This window comes from Sorex araneus, chromosome 2 (assembly GCF_027595985.1).
Source record: "Sorex araneus isolate mSorAra2 chromosome 2, mSorAra2.pri, whole genome shotgun sequence".
In the NCBI taxonomy this organism is placed as follows: Eukaryota; Metazoa; Chordata; class Mammalia; order Eulipotyphla; family Soricidae; genus Sorex; species Sorex araneus.
In genome coordinates, this window is record NC_073303.1 from 107,339,162 (window position 1) to 107,360,621 (window position 21,460).

The 21,460-nt window shown below is 43.8% G+C and overlaps 1 protein-coding gene across 2 annotated transcripts in view; it reads left to right on the plus strand.

Moving 5' to 3' along the window:
- SNTB1 (syntrophin beta 1) overlaps positions 1-21,460 on the plus strand; it is a 279,451-nt gene that overhangs the window by 251,189 nt on the left and 6,802 nt on the right. For both annotated transcript variants that reach the window (XM_055128958.1, XM_055128959.1), the window contains exons 5-6: positions 1,811-1,950; positions 20,815-21,011. In XM_055128958.1, coding sequence (XP_054984933.1) covers positions 1,811-1,950; positions 20,815-21,011 — 337 coding nt within the window. The remainder of the gene's footprint in view (positions 1-1,810; positions 1,951-20,814; positions 21,012-21,460) is intronic.

Below are 21,460 nucleotides of genomic sequence, written 5' to 3' on the forward strand. Positions count from 1 at the left end.
CTATCATTTATTTAGCTTACTGCCAAGCATCCTTTAATTCCAAACAGATCTTCGATAGTGCTTTGTTAGGAGACTGTTGAATCTTCACTGAATTAATTGTCAGTGTCAGAGAAGATCTTCTTAACCTCATCTACCGCCGTATTTCTTAATCTTTAATGAGATTAGGAAACTTACCTGACAATCTTGTTAAAATGCAGATTGTGAGTCAGTGGTTCCGGGCTGAGCTGCAGCGCCATTCTGCACTTCTAGCAACTTTCCAGCTGCTGCTGGCACAGGATCTAATCTTGGCCTAAAAAAGGTTCGAGCACTGAATTTCCCCCAAACTGAATGTCAAGCTTGATGCCAGGGTCTGGAGCTCAAATCGAAAGAAGAATGTTTTCCTTGATAAAATATTTATGGAGTTTGGGAGGATCAGCCTTTAGCAGAGGGGAATGGCCCCATGAGAAAAGAGCTGAACTACGTAGATGCTCTGGGTTGGATGGAACTTTAAAGATTGTTGGGTTGAATGAAGAGTATCATGCTAAGTGAAATGAGCCAGAAAGAGAGAGACAGACATAGAAGGACTGCACTCATTTGTGGAATATAAAGTAACAGAGTGGGAGACTAACACCCAAGGGTGGTAGAGATAAGGACCGGGAGGATTGTTCCATGGCTTGGAAGCTGACCTTAGATGCTGGGGAAAAAGGCAGCTCAGACAGAGAAGGGAACACCAAATAAAAGGTGCATGGAGGGCCCCCTCAGGATGAGATATGTGTGCTGAAAGTAGACTATGGACCGAACATGATGGCTACTTAATACCTGTATTGCAAACCACAACACCCAAAGGGAGAGAGAGAGAGTAAAAGAGAATGTGCCTGCCACAGAGGTGTGGGTATGGGATGGGAGTGGTGGGAGGGATACTGGGAACATTGGTGGAGGAGAATGGGCACTGGTGTGGAGGGATAGGTACTCGATCATTGTAAGTCTGTAACTGTACCTCACGATGATTCATTAAAAAAATTAAAAATAAATAAATAAATTTTTAAAAGGTTGTTGGGTTGAATCATCCAGCTGAATTTTGCAGCCTTTCACATCCTTCTCATATTATTTCAGCCCTGGAGTTAAAGAATTACCTGTGGTGAATGGAATAAAACATTCAGTAGAACCAGAGAATTTTAAGATGGACCCCAAATTACAAAGATGTGTATCTGACTTGTCCAGACATTGTTCTTCATAGTACAGGTTCAGGACCCTTAGATAGTGATTCAAAAACTTCCAGATCTTACCATTTTGTAATACTTAAAAAACAAAAATAACATGGGGCTGGAGAGACAGTAGAGTAGGTAAGCTGTTTGCCTGGCATGTGGCCAATCCAGTTGACCCTCAGTCATCTCATATAGTCCCTGGAGCACCACCAGGAGTAATTCCTGAGTGCAGAGCCAGAGTTAGCTTATGGGCAGCAAAAATAAACAAACGTAAAAATCAAACAAATGCACTCTAACAGAGAACCAGTTTGGAATCCTTCCCACCACCACCCACTCCAAAACATATATGTGAAATAAATATTTCAGTGCTTATTGTCAGGGAAGGACAAGAACAGGTGCTGGGGAGCCAAGATGCTTTGTGGCAGGACCAACTGAGGACACACAAAGGTCCTTGGGAAAGTATACGTCCAAGGGCAGAGTTCCTGAGATCTCATTGTTTTCCTCCTATTTTGAGTTTACAACCTGAAGCGAAGACTGTGGATTCTTTTGATTGGGGTGAGAAGGGGTATCCATTTCTCGGTTCTAATCACCCTTTCCCTCAGACAGCTTTCTTCTTTCTGTTTCAGGTTTCTGGGGAGAATGAGAAACAGTGGAAGCCGACCCTGGTTGTACTGACTGAGAAGGACCTTTTAATCTATGACAGTATGCCTCGGAGAAAGGAAGCCTGGTTCAGCCCCGTGCACACATATCCTCTTCTTGCCACCAGGTACCCATGGCCTGTATTTGATGTATCTACAATTTGAAACCCTTTTGACCCACTGCACTGATTTCCACAGGCTGTAGTTTTCTGCTACAACGGTGCTCACGTACTCCTTCAGAACCAAGCTGCACATCTTTAGCTGAGAGATTAATGAGCTTTTATAGCCAAACATGATTCGGTACATGAAGACCAAGCCCTTTCTCCATCAGGAAAGAGTGATGGCATCTCTGAATTGGTCCCTGCACTTTCCTGGATGGAAATGTGGAAATGGAGATCTTGTTTTCTTTAAGATGAACTGTGTGAAGTTCCGGCAGAGCCAAGGCAGGGCCACAGAGTGACACACAAAGAATTGCCCCATGGTTGGGGCTGGAGCAATAGTACAGCGTGTAGGGCATTTGTCTTGCATGCGGCCGACCCAGGTTCGATTCCCAGCATCCCATATGGTCCTCTGAGCACTGCCAGGGGTGATTCCTGAATGCAGAGCCAGGAGTAACCCCTGTGCATTTGTCAGGTGTGACCCCCCCCCCCGCAAAAAAAAAAAGAATTGTCCCATGGTGTGTTTCCCTGTGATGACTCACTCAATGTTAGAGACGCCATGACCATTCCTTCCTCAGTTGTGATGGTTCTTAGGGAAATGGGCTCGTGTCACAGGACCTTCAGTGCTCGATTAGTGTTCATGTGACAGCTTGTCTTGTGCTTAATTGCTGCTGCTGTAAAGGTGCTTTAAAAGTGCTTCTCTGGGGGCTGGAGCGATAGCACAGCGGGTAGGGCATTTGCCTTGCACGCGGCCAACCAGGGTTCAATCCCCAGCATCCCATATTGTCCCTCTGAGTAATTCCCGAGTACAGAGCCAGGAGTGCTTCTCTGAATCCGAAAGTGGATCAACCTGAGCCTTGCCTTCAAGCCTCTAGCAGCCCCATCTTTCTCATATTGCCAGGCTAGGATTTAGGATTCTGGGTTCCTCCCATGACATCTGTGCCTGTTTCTTTCCCTGGGAGCATCTGCACAGCATCACAGTCTCCCTTCCATCATGCCTGCCCAACTGGACATGATCTGTCTGTTGCATAAGCTGTTGGGCAGTGTAGGACACTCTTCAAGATGCTGGTTCAATAAGCGGAGCCATGTGGATGGAGGTTTGGTGGCAAGAGATAGGTAGAGACAATATAACTTCTGTGTGCTGGAGGAATTCAAATTACCCAGCCTGCCCTGCAACGGGAACATGCCCTCTGCGCCTGCGTGAGCGCCACAAGCCGACTACGGCCACCCACGCTGATCCATGTCCACCCGAAGGCAGCTCCGACTCTTCCTGCTGCCGCATCACCTGAAAGTGGAAGGGCAGATGCTCCCCACACCTTCCCCGTGTCCCAGGCTCCCCACCCCACCTCCCTCGTTTTTTTTTTTTTTTTTCCTTTTGAGTCGCACCAGGCAATGCACAGGGGTTACTCCTGGCTCATGCCCTCAGGAATTACTCCTGGCGGTGCTCAGCGGACCATATGGGATGCTGGGAATACAACCCAGGTCAGCTGTGTGCAAGGCAAACGCCCTACCCTCTGTGCTATCGCTTCCGCCCCGCCCCGCCTCCACCTCCCTCTTCCAGAGCCCTCAGCCCTCAAAGGCACTCAGACTGACACTGTCCCCAAAGCCCAGTGGCCACTTCAGATTTAAAGTGAACTGTCACTGTTTTCTTTAAAAAAAAAAAAAATTAGGCATTGGGATTCACAAAGTTATTGACAGTCGAGTTTTAAATCTACAATATTCCAACTCTAATTGCACCTCCAGTGCTAACATCCCTCCACTGGTGAGCCCAGCTTCCCTCTCATCCATCTTGCCTCCTCGCTGGTCGATTGTCCCCACCTGCTGGCTGGGGAGAGAGGAGCGTTGGGTGCTCCTTAATGAAAGGACACTCACACTGTCTGAACACTCATACGGCTTCCATGAATCTTTATTGACCTGTGTACAGACTTTCGCTCCAAATTGGGAGTTAGGGCTCCAGCAGAAGATGCAGGAGTGAGAAGCAGAATTCAGTCCAGAGCAGAAACATCTGAATGTCTTGCTTAGCTTAGTATCCGGTGTGTAACTGAACGGGCCACTGTCTGGGACTGTAGCCAGAAGGAAACAGATTTCTCTTAATTGAGTTACTCTCACAGACAGTCCATATTTGATTCGTTCCTTCGGCCCAGCCATGACCAGTTTCTATTTTTCTGAAAGAAGAAAATTTGATTGTGTTTCCTAGCATGGGATCAGAAATTCTCCTAGATGCTTGAGGTATGCACTGCCGTGTCCAGGAACTGGGGGTATGTGCCGCTCCCACAGCCAAACCTTCACGCCCTCTCTGGCCTCGGAGGTACTGCATCTAGCCGTGCACTCTGGAAGTTTGCAAACATGGTATGATTGTAGCTGTTTCACTCCTCAATTATTTATGAGTCCTTCAGAACACCTTTTTAAATTTTTTTGGCTTCGCCGAAGCTTACTTGGTGTTGTCGAACATTCCAAGAAAAGAAAGAAAGAAAAACGTTCTCTGTCCAATATGGAGTGAATGTGTGTTGTGGTTGTTGTTGTTGCTGCTGCTGTCTTCAGTAACTGACCAGTAAGCTGGGTTTACACAAAGAGAGAATTGAGGTCACGGTACTTCTGGAAGCCAAGAGAAGGTTTAACCCAGCAATCTTGGCACAGTCCCGTGAGGGGTGGCGAGAAGCACCAAGCCTGTGAAAGAGACTGACACTGTTTGGAGCCTAGTTCGCTTCTGTGTGAGCCTGCGGGAAGCCTGGGACAGCCGTGAAAGACGCTGCTGTTTCAGGAATAGACGCTTCTCGCCTCCGACACCACTTGGGAGCCAGAGACAGCATTTTTCCTCAACACTTCAGGTCATCTCTGGATGCCTAAGGAAATAACCTGCTTCTAAGTGCTAAAAGCAGTTGCTGCCTCAGGGCAAGCTCAAAAATGTCCGGAATGCTTTCTACAGGGCCTGGGCGGATTCCCTGAGGCACAGAGGACTTAGAGTCTGCCTGTGGTTTTCATACTCAGTCTGGGGCCTCCTTCCTCTTAGGAAATGTGGGCCTCAGGCAGCCCCTGGTGAAGTGCAAAGGAATCTGCACACCCAAGGATCACTACTTTGTCAAACTGAAAAGCAAAGGTGCCATGTGTCCCCACACCGTCCATCCTATTTGTCCCCATGTTCACACTGGCAGTCTTTAGCCCTCTTCTCCTACCTTCCCGGGAGCACACATTAATTGGGAGATTCTCAATCTGTGAGGAAATCCATAGACTTTGGAATCAGACCAACCAGGCATTGAGCCCTGAGGCCTCTATTGAGGTGTTTTGGGATGAAATCTCCAACACTGAACCTGTTTCCTTATCTAGAGGAGGATGGAAAGAGTGTTCTACCGCATACATTTGTTGATAGGACTGTCTCTGTAGATATGAAGTGCACGTGATCGAGAATTGTGGGTAGTGGTTAAGATTAGAGAAAGTAATAGAATGAGCAGAAGAATGACTGGTAAGTACTTGATGGGGGGAGGTATACGCAGAAGTATTCGGGGGCTACTCTCGCCTCAGTGCTTGGAACTCACTCCCAGCACTTCTTAGGAAGCCATACAGTGCTGAAACCAACTCCAGGCTCCTTCATGCAGAGCATGTGCCCAGCACACTGAGCTAGCTCTCCTGACATATTTGATATTCTGCGTGACACAGCTTTTGAGACTTGTCTCAGAGTGTCTTAACATCATTTAGATAGAATGATTGTGCTGAGAATGGTTGGTTGTATGTAGGGGAGGGTGGTATGACAAAGGGAGCACTGGAGTCTGAGACATAGTTCAGTGGGCCCGAGTGCATACTTTGTATGTAAGAGAACAGGGTTCCACCCCAGCACTGCATAGTCCCCCAAGTGCCACAAGGTATGCCCAAATACCTCTGAGCACAACTGCATGGGACTCAAATACAAAGGGGGTACTAGAATCTCTCAACTCACAACCCAGAGCTAGTTTCTGCAGTGGTGCTATTGTAACACCATCACAAGCATTTGGCCTCTTTACGGTCTCCTTACCCACAGGGGAGGAGCATTTCATTTAAGAACCATCTAACAAGCTTCAGGCTTCTGTTAGCAGCCAACAGTGTGTGAAGGGAAAGCAAGATGGGAATTTTTTTTTTTTAAATACAAGAAATAAAAGAGCTAATTATTCCGGTTACTCACTCGTGGTCTCATTTTCTCAGTAAAATGGGGCTATTTTTTCATTGTCATTACCTTACATGAAGAAGTTCTGAAGGTGTTCTATAATGCCTATTTTAGATGCGTTCTGATATATGTTGAACTAATTTAAGGCATAGTTGAAATAAGGAAATAAGTAAAAGACAATCAGAAAATTCAAAGGATGCATTAAAAATTTAGAGCTCTGAGATTGCCAAATAATGGAAAGCTTATTAATGTAAAAGAAGAAATTTCTCAAGACATTGGATTTTTGGCTGGGACAATTTCCATCAGGCAGTAGCTCATGTTTATCGCTGGAGAAGTCAAGGGCCCAGATAAGTTAAACACAGGCAAACCCCCAGTTACTGTACTTTTTCATTTTTATCCTAAAACTTATGTGATGGATTTTTGCCTTCATTCCTGGTAGCATGAAAATAGTAAGGATTTTCTAATCATCTGAACCCGGGTTTAAATTCTGGATGCTCTGATCCCAAGCAGCTCTTTACACACAGAACCATGGATTCCTTGTTTGCAGAGTGGAGCTTAAAATACCACTGTCTAAGAGTCTAAAAGGAAATAAAATGAACTAGTGCCTTAGTGCCTCTGTTCACAGCATAGCAAGTATCCACTTCCTTCCCTTTGTATAGCTGTTGGCAGTGGGCTATGAAAGTCATATCACTGTCACTGTACCACGGTCATCCCGTTGTTCATCAGTTTGCTCAAGCAGGCGCCAATAACGTCTCCATTCATCCTAACCTGAGATTTTAGCAGCATCTCTTTACTTGTCCTTCCCAATGGAGCCACATTGGAGGCTCTTTCAGGGTCAAGGGAATGAGACCCATCATTGCTACTGTTTTTGGCATATTGAATATGTCTCGGGGAGCTTGCCAGTCTCTGCTGTGTGGGCAGAATACTCTTGGTAGCTTGCCGGGTTCTCCAAGAGGGAGAACTAGACAATAAGAGGTCGCACAGCCGCGAATGTCTGCTGTGAAAATTGTGAGCCATGGAAAATGTATGAAGAGCAATCACTTGTCGCCAAATGCCCCCTAGGATATAGCACTCAACTGTTGCTGGCTAATGCGAGCCTGCTCTGATGCTTGCTTTCTCCTGTACCAAATTGCACTTTGCTCATAATAGCCCACCTTTGTAAGCGATGGGGCCTGGCTGAACTCTTTAACCCCCACACTTGAAGGATAGTGGTGAGGCCATTGTTCAACTATTCTTGGCAAGGTTCCTGGACAGCCAGTTCTACATCACCCTTGAGTTCACATTCCTAATCTTTCCCCTCAGCTCCTAAAGGGTGGCCATTGGATCAAAAGCATGTGAAAACACGAGAACCATTGAAGGGATCTGACCAGTTGCTTTCTCTTTCTGTTTGGTTGTGTTTGTGACTTGCATTGTGGCATCTGCTGGGAGATGCTAATTACAGCAATTAAGTAAAATAAGAATGTAATATTGCTTAGCAACCCAGTTACCTAATATGTAATTTTACTAATTTGGCTGAATCTGTGTGCTGCAACAGTTTTTGTTTTAATTAAGGATATTAATAATAATGTTTTCCTATGGAACATTTTTGCAATATTCTCTAATACCTATCCAGAATTAAATTGAGGGCATAAGCATCCCTTTGGGTGACAGGTTTTTTTTCCTCTTTATTTATTAAAGAAAAAAATTTTTTTGTTACTTCCTTTGCCCCACACCACTTGCTTTCATTGTTTTGTGGTTGATGACTGCAGGTTGCTCTATGCCTGGCTCACATGGTTGTGTATTTGTTTTACCTGTGGTGCTCATCAGGTACCGCACAAGAGTTATGGGACTCACACACTAAGTCATGGTGCTCACTGAAGCTTGCACACCTTAAATTGTATATGTGTGAGAGGGAGTTTGGGCCACACCCACCTGGGCTCAGGCTTACTCCTGGCTCTGTGCTCAGGAGTCTCTGCTAGAGCACCACGGGGGACCATATGTGGTGCAGGGGACGGAATCATGGTTGGCCACGTGAAAGGCAAGAACATTGCTCCAGTACTCTCTTTCTGACCATGCATTCCTTTAGTTGTGATGCTGCAGTGTTGCTGGAAATTACCTGTGGGGCCAGAGGTCATGGAGAGCAGTGCTGCCCAAGTTTTACTTGACAGAGGTGGGACACCAGGAACTTGATCCTGTGACCACATGCTTGCAAAGTAGCTGTTCTTAAACCCCGTGATCTTCCTTAGAACCCATTGGGCAAATGGTCTTATCTGAGGATCTAGAAATGTTAAACATGCAGGGTAGTTGCTCAGGTATCAGTAGAGAAAGAAACATTTAGCCATACTTCCTAAAAAGAATGAGTATTTTCACTGCCAGCTTTACCCAAATCTTAGAGAGCTTGACTTAAAAGTGCCATACTGAGCCCTCCACTATCTACCACTTTGGGCACTAACAATAACTTAAAGGTATTTCATCCTTCTTTCTATGGGGTACAGGCATTGGTTTGTCTACAATTCTCTAAATCTGCACTGGCTATGTGCTGCTATAAATGTCAAACTACGTGACTGACTCTTCGTAGAAAATATTCAACCTCTACCCATCTCTCCTGATTAAAAACAAAACAAAACCGGCAACACTGACCTTCTTGACAACTGAGTCACTCAGCAAACACTAGTTGCTAAGGATGGACTTGAAAGATTAAGCAGGAAAAATGTATTAGGTTAATCTCATAGAACATCTTGTCCAACTTACCTTTCAAGATCATTTCCCTGCCCCCCAGGACTGAATTAATCTATAAATTAGCGTTCAGTGACTGTAAACTCAGGTTCTTTGGATGGGAAATTAGCTGTTTTGTTCTGTCGAAGAGCTGAGTGTGGGAGAAAAGTCATAATATTTCATAACAGTCATTCATCACAAGCTTCTTGGAAAGCAGTCATCTTTATAACTTCATTTAGTCATGCATAGAACAAATATTTAGTAAGTACCAGCTATGTGCCTGGAGCTGTTAGGTGCTAGGCAATAGGCAAAGAATAACCAAATAAAAATGGCCTGCTCTGATGAAATAAATGATCGTAATAGCTATCATTACATATTATGCTCCAGGTACTGTTCCATGCGGTATTCATGTATGAACTCAATTCATCCTCATCACACCATCAGAAAGTAACTTATCATTATTCCCACTTTCCATTTGGAGAAATTAAGACCTGGAAGGTTTGAGAAACTTACCCAGGTCACAGAGCAGGTTGCTAGCTGATCTGGGTATCTGGCTTTGCTCTGTCCCTCTGTTGTCCTCCCCTAATGGATTGTGGTCCTGTTCAATTTTGGTCAGTGGTCAAATGTTAAAATGTTAAATCTGGATGGAATTTGTGCCTTTACTTCCAACCATGGAAATGTGTCTCTGAATTTTATAACTTAGGGAACAAAGCCTGTCTGTTGGCTTCTCTGGGTTTTCAAAGATAAATCTTAGAAGTTGGTTGTAAATTGTAGCTTACAAGTCTGTCCTGTCTTGGGGGGTGTGGGGGGCGTGGTGGTCCTTGGAGGTAGGGTTGTGTTTCTGGCTGGGTGAGAAAATCCTCTTCTTTTTCCAAGAGTCACAGTTTCTCAGTTCCTGAGTTTCATCCTTACCATAGATAAGAGACAGATGGTCATGTTTTTAAGGATCCACAAATAACTTCAAATGTAAAATAATAGAAAGATAAATAATAGCTGTTTAAGAATCCTCCTCCATCCCCCACCCCATGAGGCTTCAGATCAGGAAAAATCTTTGGGAAGAATCTTTGGAAGGAATCTTAAAAAAAAATAGACTCTTCCTGGCTGAGAGAAGAGAAACTCAGGCAATCCAGTTGTCCCCTTAGTTCTACCTTTCCAAACATCCCAATGATGACTCTAAAACCCTTCATGTGCAGCTGACATTTGCTCAGTAACATCCAGAATCTACAATCAGTGTTCCCAAATGTAGTCGCAATTACTCTTCCCAAGTTTCACAGTCTTTCAAAATAGGTCAACTCGTGTGTGTGTGTGTGTGTGTTTATACTTTCCTTTGCAAAACAGAATTTTTATTATGCAGTTAATTATTCAAGAAGTATTTTTGAATACTTACCAGGTGATAGACAGGGTGCAAGACCTGGAGAGATGGTATGAGGTCCCTGCCCTGGCTGGCTAAGGACATTGGGGATGCAGAGGAAGGGCTCCTGACTTGAAGAGATGAAGCTCTGCATGGTTTTGGAGTCGCAGTTGATTGTTAGGTTATTAAGCAAGTATATTTCCCCAAACATCTTCTTAACTAGGAGTTGTTGGTCTTGACATATGAGCAACCCTACAGAGAGGGGCCTCCCAAGAACAGAGTTGGCTGCTGGGCTAGGCTGTCCCAGTCTTACTAGTAGCATTCCTGCAGCGCCTTAGATTCCAGGAGCAAATCCTCTGCATTTCTTTCAAAGCCAAGGTCATTGCTTTGAGCTTTAGATCCCCAAGGTAAGCACACATTCTGCATCCCTAGAAAGTCACCAGTCAGCCTGTGCTTGTCCACATGCAGAGAGAATGCGGACACAGATGCCTGTCCCATCCTTCTCCAGATTATGCTCGTGGTAAAGCATTTGAAGTATTTTGTTGTTACTTTAATTTCTTGTTTAGCATCATGCTAACTGTGTGAAACTATATTTCATTTTGCTTGTTTGTTTTTTGTCTTTGTTCGGGGGGTGGGTTCACACTGGGCTTTGCTCGGGGCTTGCTCCTGGCTCTGCACTTAAGGATCACTCTTGGTGGGGCTGAGTCGACTGCATGCAAGACAAGTGTTTTCTCCACTCTAGCCTCTTTCCAGCCCTGTATTTCAGAATCTCCAGTTTCCTTTGTGATTCTATTTACTTTATGTACACACATAATTCAGTCCTTAGACTTCATTGCTGAAGATATTCATCTTTTTTTCCTTTTTTTTTGTGGCAGGGGCAATCAATTAGTGGGGAGGGAGTGGGCCATACCTGGTGGTGCTCAAGGACTACTCTAGGGAAATACATGGTGCCAGCATTTGAACAGGAGTCAACCTTGTGCAAGGCAAGACATTATTCCCTGTACTCTCTTTCAGTCCTAAAACATCCCTTTCTTAAAGCTTGGTGCCTGGGACTCAGTGCAGTTTTTTCTGGTGTGGTCCAGTACATGGAGTAGAACACAAGTCTGCCATCTGCTCTCCTGCCCCTAATGCAGGTTAAGTTAAAATTACATTTGTTTTTTGGGACAAACTAGGTGGTACTCAGGGCTTAGTTCCAGTTCTGTGCTCAGGGATTACTCCTGACAGTGCTTGTCGAACCAGAGATGATGCCAGAGATTCAAACTGTGGTCAGCCACATGCAAGGCAAATGCCCTCGCTCCTGTACTGTCTCCCCAGCCTATAAGTTCACTTTAGTTTTATTAACAACTGCCAGTTGAATCAGCATCAGCCGCATTTCCAGCGGTGCTCCTGTATCGTATCTCTCCCTTTCTAGTTTTGTGTTTGTCAACTTTTCCTTCTAACTCAGTGCTTATCAGCCTCGTATTCTGATTCTGTGCTGCTTATCCATCCCAGTTTTGGACCAATATTGGCTTGAAGTCCATGTTCTTTACAGCTTCAGAAAAGCTATTGATAAGGGTTTTTCAAGGTAGAGGGTCCAAGGATGTAGGCTCATGTCTTGCATGTTCTAGCCTCAGTTTACCCTCACAACCATATGGCCACCCAGCATTGTTGGGTGCAGCCCTAGTGACACCTGGGCACTGCTAGAGTATCCCAGGGAATCCCCAGCCTCCAGCATTTCAGAGCCTGAGCAGTACCTCAGCCTTGGGTCTTTGCGTTGAACTTCCAGCCTGGTTGGTCAAAAATTGCCAGGATTAATCCTAGGCCTCCTGATTTTTTTTTTGAAGATCCTCCCACCCCCACACACAAAGAAAGAAAGAAAGAAAGAGAGAGAGAGAGAGAGAGAAAGAAAGAAAGAAAGAAAGAAAGAAAGAAAGAAAGAAAGAAAGAAAGAAAGAAAGAAAGAAAGAAAGAAAGAAAGAAAGAGAAAGAAAGAGAGAAAGAGAGAGGAAGGAAGGAAGGAAGGAAGGAAGGAAGGAAGGAAGGAAGGAAGGAAGGAAGGAAGGAAGGAAGGAAGGAAGGAAGGAAGGAAGGAAGAAAAAGGAGGCTGGAAAGATAGTACAGCATAAAAGCCCGTTGCCTTGGTGCAGCCAGGTTTAATACTTGGCACCACACAGGGGCTTGTGAGCACCTTCAGGAGTGGTCCCTGAGCACAGCCAAGTGTGACCCGAAAAAATGACAAAAATAAAAAAACTGAAAAATAAAAATCAAAACTCACTGATGAAAATATTTAACAAGGGAATAGGTAAATAAGTGGAAGACCTGGTGGTCATGCTGTGCATGCAGGAGGCCCAGGTTCAATCCCTGGCCCCTCATTGTCCTCTGACTACCACTAGGCGCAATCCTTAGACCCAGAACACCTCTGGGTGTGACCCAAAAACAAAGTCAAAATTTAGCAAGACAGGTCTGAGGACACAGTCCTGCCTCCATCCTAAATTATACTAATACTGGCTATGATCATTTAATGGTACTCATCTAATTATTACATTTTGTACCCATTACTTGTTTTAAGCCCAAATGAACACTGAGAGTTATCAATGTGCTCTTTCTATTTCTTTATTCTATTGTTTTCCTAGTAATCTTGTTTCTGAATTATACAGTTGATGTAGTTCTTCATGAACTACCATTTCCTCTTCTCCAAAAGTCAGAAATGATTAATCAAAAAAATCCATCATATAATTCTGTCTGGAAATCATGTCACAGGGGGTATTTCTCCTCCCCCTCTTTTTTTTTTGTTTTAAACATCAAAATATAATTTCTACTTTTCCTGTCTCTCAACCTTTCACTTGTTCTCTTTGATTTCCCAAAGATTTCCCTAAAGTTTCAATTATATTGTTTCAGTCCATCTCTAATCTCAGTGTGTGGTCATCTTCAGCAAGGACTTAAATTCATTGGAAGCAGCAAGCTGTCTTTCCTAAATACTACTCACTTCTTATTTTCCGTTTAACCTGACTCAGGGTCAGAGCTCAATACCATTCTTTTTGCAAAGTGAAGCAAGATCTCTTTTAAGTTATGGCTTCTTTCAGTCATTCATCAGACCAGCTAGTCTATAAATGCAAAACTATGTCTTCTTCTTTCTTCTTTTTCCATACATTTCTAAAGATAGCAACAGATGTTGTCTTTGGCATTGTTAAATAAGCTTTCCCTGTTTGAACCCTCAGTCTCTCATCTAAAGGATTATCTATTTTTGAGTGCTGTTTTTTGACTCCCAGTAAAAATTTCCTGTTCTCTGCAGTGGACAAAGTCCATGAGGATTCTGGTGGTACTTAATTTAGAACCCAGGTACCAGGTTCTTTGAATCTGAGGTGCCTGCGACCTTAGTGGACATTTTCAATAAACAGACCATTGGGAAGTCCAGGATCCCCTTATGAGATAGATTAAATAGCCCATATTATTTCAATACTTAGAAATAGGCAATGCTAATGCAGATTTTTCTCAAGATAAAGATTTTGTAGGCTTGTGAGAATACAGTCCTTCCCTGGTTTCTAGTAGCTGCCTCTTTCCTCACTACATAACCACGAGAGGTAGAATAAAAGATCCTGATGTTATCCAGTCCAGACTTTGTTAGTTTTGGGTCCACATCCCACTGTGTTCAGGACTTAATCTTGGCTCTGTGCTCAGGGTTCACTCCTGGAAGGGCTTGTGGGACCATATCTAGTGCTGACATCTGACCTGGGATGACTGCATGCAAAACGTGTGCTTCTCCTACTGTAATACCTCATTATGAACCTAGCTAGAGCCATGCTCGAGGCCCCTCTCCACATGTTCAAAGGGGCCTCATGCATGAAGGTACCGGCAGAGGAACCCAGGTATGTGTAATCCCATCACGGAACCCAGGTGTGTGTAATCCCATCAACGGCCAACATCCAGAGACTTAAAAGCAAGATCCCCAGAAGTGATATCTTGTAGCCTACTTCTCCCTCTGGGAGAAACTGGCAAACTTCTGAGAGTTTCCTGCCCACATGGGACAGCCTTGCAAGCTTCCCATGGTGTATTCATATGCTAAATCCAGTAACAAGCTGGATCCCATTCCCCTGACCCTGAAAGAGCCTCCAGTGCTACATCATTGGGAGGGTCAAGTCGAGAGAGAGACTTCTAAGATCTCAGGAAAGGACGAATGAGAGGTTACTGAGCCCGCTCGAGAAATCGATGATTAACAGGATTTCGTGATTGTGAATATCTCATTATAATATTTCTCCATTGACTTGTTCCCATGTTTCTATAGCCATAGTTTGTCCACAGCTCTCTGTTGTACTCAGGATGGTGTAGTGATGAATGTCCATATTTCTGTGTATCATCCCCAACTAATTGCTATGAATAATCAAATGCAGTTAGATATGTTGTAAGGAACAAACAAAATCTGTTATTTCCTACACTCGATAGCAATAAAATACATAGATACATACATATATGTACATAATATGCATATTATATATGTATGTATGTTTTGGATACCACCTGCCAATGTTCAGATGTTACTCCTAGCTCTGTACTCGGGAATCACTCTTGGTGGTGCTCAGAGGGACCATATGGGATGCTGTAGATTAAATCTGAATCAGTCATGTACAAGGCAAATACCGTATTCTCTGTTATATCGCTTTCACTCTGGCCTTGTAATGAAATATATTGATGCGTGTATGTGTGTGTGTATTTGTGTGTGTGTGTGTGTGTGTGGTTGTTGAAAACAGTAACATTCCTTTCTCTTCTTGCCAGAATCTCTGTCCTCTTGGTAGAACTGGAGGGTCTCACTCACAATGGGGTCATTATTCTGTGATGAAGGTTTTCATCACAGTCCTGTGGCCCCAGTGAGGGAGGATGACTGTCTGCTCACCCACTCATTCTTGGCTCATACCCCTCTTCTTGCATTCCAGGAATGACTCTCCCAACAGCCATTTGAAATGAGGAGATTGAGACTTAGTAGGTGGGGGAGGAATTTCTCTTTCTAAACTGACCCTCCTCAATTTAGGTATCATATCTTTCTGATCATTCCCTGCCTGGCCTTGGATCTGCTTTGTTGGTTAACATTGCCATAATGGAATCCCATAGACTAGGGGGCTTAAGCAACAGAAATTCATTTCTTCACAGTTCGGGAGGCTTGTAGTCCAGTCGGATGGTGCTGTCCATCGGGTTGGTTCCTGATGGAAACTTTGTCGTGCGCAGACAGCAGCCTTTATACCCTTTCTCAAATGGTGTGTGTGTGAGTGTGTGTGTGTGTGTGTACTTGAAAACAGGGATTTCGTGTTTTTCTGCCTCTCTTTTAAGATGTCAGACCTTCCTTATGATGCCTCACTTAACCCTTGATTCCTTTACATGATTCCCTGTTTACATGCAAATGCATCCAGTGTTCGGTCTTCATATAAACGAAGGGGAAGGTACACTTCAGTCTTAACAGTGTTCATCAGTACATTAGGGTCTGTCAGCTGGTAAGTGACAATAGCCATATTGAATGAATGAAAGAATGAGTTACTGTTTTGGGGTGGTTGGCTGGAAGGATGGAAGAAATAACTTGAACAGGACCCCCTGTGAGGCCCCTCAGAGTGCCACTGAACCCTAAAGAGTCTTGTAACTGCAGCTGGCAGATCTCCACATTGTTCCTATGTCATTTGCTGCAGGTCAGTTGTGGAAGGTAAGGGGTTAATGAGGCCACATATGCAGCTTATCCCATGTGGATAACTTCAGTCTGAGACAGGGCAGCTAATAGCCACAATCCTCAGGCATTAGGCATCAGGAACTAGGCATGGACAAGATAGGCCATCTCAGCCCCCAAAATGGCAGGGTCAGAGAGGTAACACAGGTGATAAAGCATCTGGCTTGTGTGCAGGTGTCCCTGGTTCAATAGCTAACAGCACCAGGTCCCTGAGCACTGCCAGGTGTGTGGTCCTGAGCACCACCAAAAAAACCCAATCAAACAATGAAGTAGATGGTATGAGAAGTTTAACACTTAATGGACACTGGCATCACACAAACAAAGCACATGTGCAACAGGAGTCAGGAGGCACCTGTTCTCCGTCTCAGTGGAATTTCAGATTCTGAAATTCAAATGGAATAGTTGGGTTAATTTCAGTCATAGAGACTTTTAAAGTTTATCTTTAAATTGCCACATCTATGTTGCTTAGAAACTACTTTAAATGTTGTGGGGGGTGGGGAAACATAAAAAACTGAAGTCACCCATAAAATTTTTTGACAATTTAATGGGTTTGCTTCCAAGCATTTCTCTTATGTGGTTGAATTGAAGACTCTTTTCACTAAATGTATACCCATTTCACTCTGATGTTCCCTAAATGTATGTCTAATTATGAAACAACTTTAAAGATCTATATAGTGATCTGTCTGAAAGATGTTTACTATCTGCATCCAGTATGGATGTACTTCACTTGCTTTTCATCTGGAAAGTGTTCCCTTTTGGGCCAAAGATATAAAATATGATCTAAGGCTAAGTTGTTTGTCTGGCTTGCAGCCAACCTCACTTTGATTCCTGATACCATGTATGGTCCCATGAACGTAGATCCAGGAGTAAGCCTTGAATGCTATCAGGTGTGGTCCAACAGCCCCCACCCCCCACCCCCTCACCATGCACACATATGCAAAGACAATTTGCACTTATTTCAGTTTATGTACAGTACTCTAGGTTTCATTAACCAGCATTGGCATATTGAAGAGAACACATAAATCATTATGTCTGCTGTTTCATCAGATGGAAAATCCTCTATTTAAATATAAATCTCAGATAACTCACGTGTATTTGAAAAGTCATTTTTCATTCTTCCCTTTTCAACTAATTAGACTTTGGTAATGAGATAAGTAGACATACAATGGAGTGTTCCCATCTTTTTGGCAATTGTGATTAATGTTGCAGTGGACCTGGAGTGCAATTTCTCTCTGAGATACTGATTTCGATTCATTCAGAGTGAATTAAAGAATTGATTCTAGTGAGTCAGAGTAGGGGGTGCAGGTTCATACACTAGATCTAAGTTTTCTGTTTAGAAGATGCCCCATACTATTTTCCATAATGCCTGCACCAATGTACATCCCCACCCACAGTATCTTTCCTCCATCACCTTGGAAACACTTATTCTTTCCTGAGCTTTATGTCAGAGAATTTTACAGTCAGAAGATTTTGTTTTGTCTTGTTTTGTTTGTTTTGAAGCCACACTCAAGTGCTTGGGGCATGCTCCTGGCTTTGTGCTCAGGGATGACTCCTAGCGTTGCTTAGGAGTCATTTGTGTTGCCAGAGATAAAAGTAGGGTCAGCTGCATGCAAGCAAATGTCTTCACTCTGTGCTGTCTATCGACGCCGACCAACAGATTTTTAAAAAACTGTTTTCTTCAGGTTGACATTGAAAAACCAATCCTCCCACCTAAATTCTAACTTTGTTAGTAAAAGAAAAATCCTTAGACTTATGCAGAAATTTTGTTTGAAATACAACAGGGTACAGTTAATGTAATTTTTCTGACAGTTTTTTTCTATAGGAGTTAAGCTATTAATAGAACAAGGGGGCAGACAGAGAGATAGTAAGGGGGTAAGTGCTTGGCTGGCACATCGCTGACCTTTGTTCAATCCCTGGTACCCCATATATCCCCCAAAACAACACCAGGAGTGATCCCTCGGCACAGAGCAGATACAAGCCCTGAGCACAGCTGGGTGTGGCCCAACCACTCTAAAAGAAAGTGAGATATCCTTTTTGCAAGTTTTTATTTAAGTTTCTTTAGCTAAGAAGATGACTCTTTTATCCACCAACTAAATAGACTCTTGAATTTTTCTAGGAAATGGTAAAGTGTTTGTGCATTAAAAGATCAACCTGTGGTCAGTGTGATAGTATGAGGGTGGGGTGTTTGCCTTGAATGCAGCTGACCGGGGTTTGATCCCTGGCATCCCATAGGGTCCTCTGAGTTCTGCCAGGAGTAATTCCTGAGTGCAGAGCCAGGAATAACCCCTGAGCATCAGTGGGTGTGACCCAATAAACCCAAATAAATAAATAAATAAATAAAGATTAAGCTGAAAATGCAGTTGCTCTGGAAAGATGTAACCTTATTAAATTCTACTCATGGTCTCCTGAAAATTAGATGACTGTTTCCTAAAAGGAAGCTGAGATGTGGAGGAATAGGAGAGAGCAGGAGGGACACGTTTAATGGGTGCTGTTGAGAAGTATGACCCTGTGCCTGCCTTGCAGGTTGCGCTCATACTCATTCTCATCTTTAAGTCTCACTTGCAGAAAATATTTACTATGGAAGTCACATGTTATGCTGATCATAAGTTCTAAAGTCTGTGTACAAGGCATGTACAAAAATCATTTTTAGGGGGTCAATGAGCCAAGCATATGCTTTGTATGGAGGAGGTCCAGGTTTAATCCATGGCACTGCATGGTCCCCTGAGCACTGCAAGGAGCAACCCCTGAGCACAGACCCAAGAGTCATCCCTGACCACCACTGTCTGTGATCCCAGACCAAACAAAACCAAAATCACTTCTTAAATTCCTTAGCACTACCGTTTGTGCTCTTCTTTTCTGTTTCCCAGCAAGTGCAAAAACACAGATTATTTATCAAGCCTGAACACAAGTACACAGGTTGCGATCTCTTTTTGTTGCAGAGTATCACTTTCAGTGGTGCTCAGAGGACCAGTTGGTATTGAGGACTGAATCTGGGGATTGAAAGCAAAGCGTGTGGTCCAGCCCTTTGAGCTGCCTCTTTGGCGCATGGCTGCTACTTCCCCAGTTGGCTCTGAGGGGTTGGTTTACTTGCATTTGGAGGCAGAGTGCATGAAAAATGCATATCCCCAAGTACACGCAACACAGGCTCCTACTATAAAGGAACACAGACAAACCAAGTTTATTCCAGGAAATTCAAGATTCACTTTCCCACTCTGTGCTCACACTGGGACAAATAGAGACCCAGGAGTGGAATCATAGGAGACATTTCACACACTGAAGTGTTCCGTCTCTCGTTTCCTTAATTCTCTCTCTCTTCTTTCTGGCAGAGTGAGTATAGTTGAATTGATCCAACTAGAGTTAAAATCAGATCATTCAGTTCCTTTGCATATTCAACCAGATGTTCAGTTCTTGGGTTCTTTCTCCTAGTTAATTGTTTTAGTCTTTATTATTATTATAGTTTAGATAGTAATTATTTGCCTTCTGAAGAATATGGTTTTGACTCACATGCTTAGCTTCTGGAGCCGCCCTTTGGGTGCTCCACATCCTCTTCCTCAGTCCTCATGTTATTCCCATCAATCTCACTGTTGCCCTCCCTGCTCGCCTCAGCCTGGCACTGTCAGGTCCGTAATCCAGCGTCAAACGTTTATTTCTGATCGATAAGGAAAAACCCTCCAACCCCATCAAAAAATGGGGAGAAGAAATGAACAGAAGTTTCCTCAAAAAAGAAATACAAATGGCCAAAAGGCACATGAAGAAATGCTCCACATCATTAGTCATCAGGGAGATGTATATCAAAACAACAATGAAATATTACCTCACACCATAGAGACTGGCACACATTCAAAAGAACAAAAGCAACTAGTACTGGCGTGGGTGTGGGGGAAAAGGGACGCTCCTTTACTGTTGGTAGGAATACCAACCGATCCAGTCTTTCTTGAAAACAACATGGACAGTCCTTCAAAAACTAGAAATTGAGCTTCCATATGACCCCGCAATACCACTTCTGGGAATATATCCTGAGGATGCAAAAAAGCATGGTAGAAATGACATCTATACCTATATATGCATTGCAGCACTGTTCACAATAGCCAAAATCTGGAAACAACCCGAGTGCCCTAAAACAGATGACTGGTTAAAGAAACTTTGGTACATCTACACAATGGAATACTATGCAGCTGTTAGGAGAGATGAAGTCATGAAATTTGCTTATAAATGGATAGACATGGAGAGTATCATGCTAAGTGAAATGACTCAGAAAGAGAGGGACAGACATAGAGGGACTGCACTCATTTGTGGAATATAAAATAACATCACATGAGGCTGACACCCAAGGACAGTAAATACAAGGGCAGGGGGATTGCCCCATAGCTGGATGACTGCTTCATGAGCGGAGGGGAGAAGGCAGATGGAATAGAGAAGGGATCACTAAGAAAATGATGGCTGGAGGAACCAGTTGGGACGGGACGGGAGATGCATGCCAAAAGTAGATAATGGACCAAACATGATGACCTCTCAGTTCCTGTGTTGCAAGCTATAATGCCCAAAAGGAGAAAGAGAGTATGGGGAACATTGTCTGCCATAGAGGCAGGGGGAGGGTGGGAAAGGGGGGGTATACCCGGGATATTGGTGGTGGGGAATGTGCACTGGTGGAGGGATGGGTGTTTCATCATTGTGAGATTGTAACCCAAACATGAAAACTTGTAACTATTTCATGGTGATTCAATAAAATGTTTAAAAAATTAAAAAAAAAAGATACTGTTCTTTCTCAATCAGACTCATGCATCATAGAGGAACTCACTAAGACTATGGCAGAATACGGTGGAAAAGCAGAGTTGTCCATTTCACTTGCAATCAGAAAAAAAGAGCATATCACTCACTGTGGTGGGGCGTGGGGGGCTTTACCAAGGGTTACATATCTGGTGAGAAAGTCATTTCCGTCTTGGTAATTTCTTTCTCTCTTCTTCTCAACAGGCTGGTGCATTCCGGGCCAGGGAAAGGATCGCCTCAGTTTGGTGTGGACCTGTCCTTTGCGACACGCACTGGGACCAGGCAGGGAATCGAAACGCATCTCTTCAAGGCTGAGATCAGCAGGGACCTCTCGCACTGGACCAGGAGCATAGTCCAGGGCTGCCACAGCTCGGCTGAGCTCATCACAGAGATCACCACCGGTGAGCACTGCCAGCGAGGGCTGCTTAGGGCGCATTCCGAAGGGGTAATGCTTGCTCTGCTGGACCCGCGTGAAAGGCTAGCTGCTAGCTGGGCTTACAAGTCTAGAGGCAAATTTAAATTCTAAATGAATACACCTCATGCCCTACTGAAATGGAACCTTAGGTTTTGATTGATCCTTGAGGAGGAAAATATCAATCTTTGCTCCTCTTCACTGAAAAAATGAGTTGGTGCGTGGAACATCGGGTGTTACTTTTCCTCCTTGGGGGCCTCCAAGAGGTTTCCTGGAGGCTTGACCTGTGTGGCCCAAACCAAGAACACTTGTTCATGATCACAGAATAAACTGAGAGGAGAGGCACGGTTCACAAAATGGATGACAAACCTGGAGGATAAGAGTGAAAAAAGAGTTGAACAAAAGGCATCTTGCTGGAACCAGAGCAAATAGTAGAGC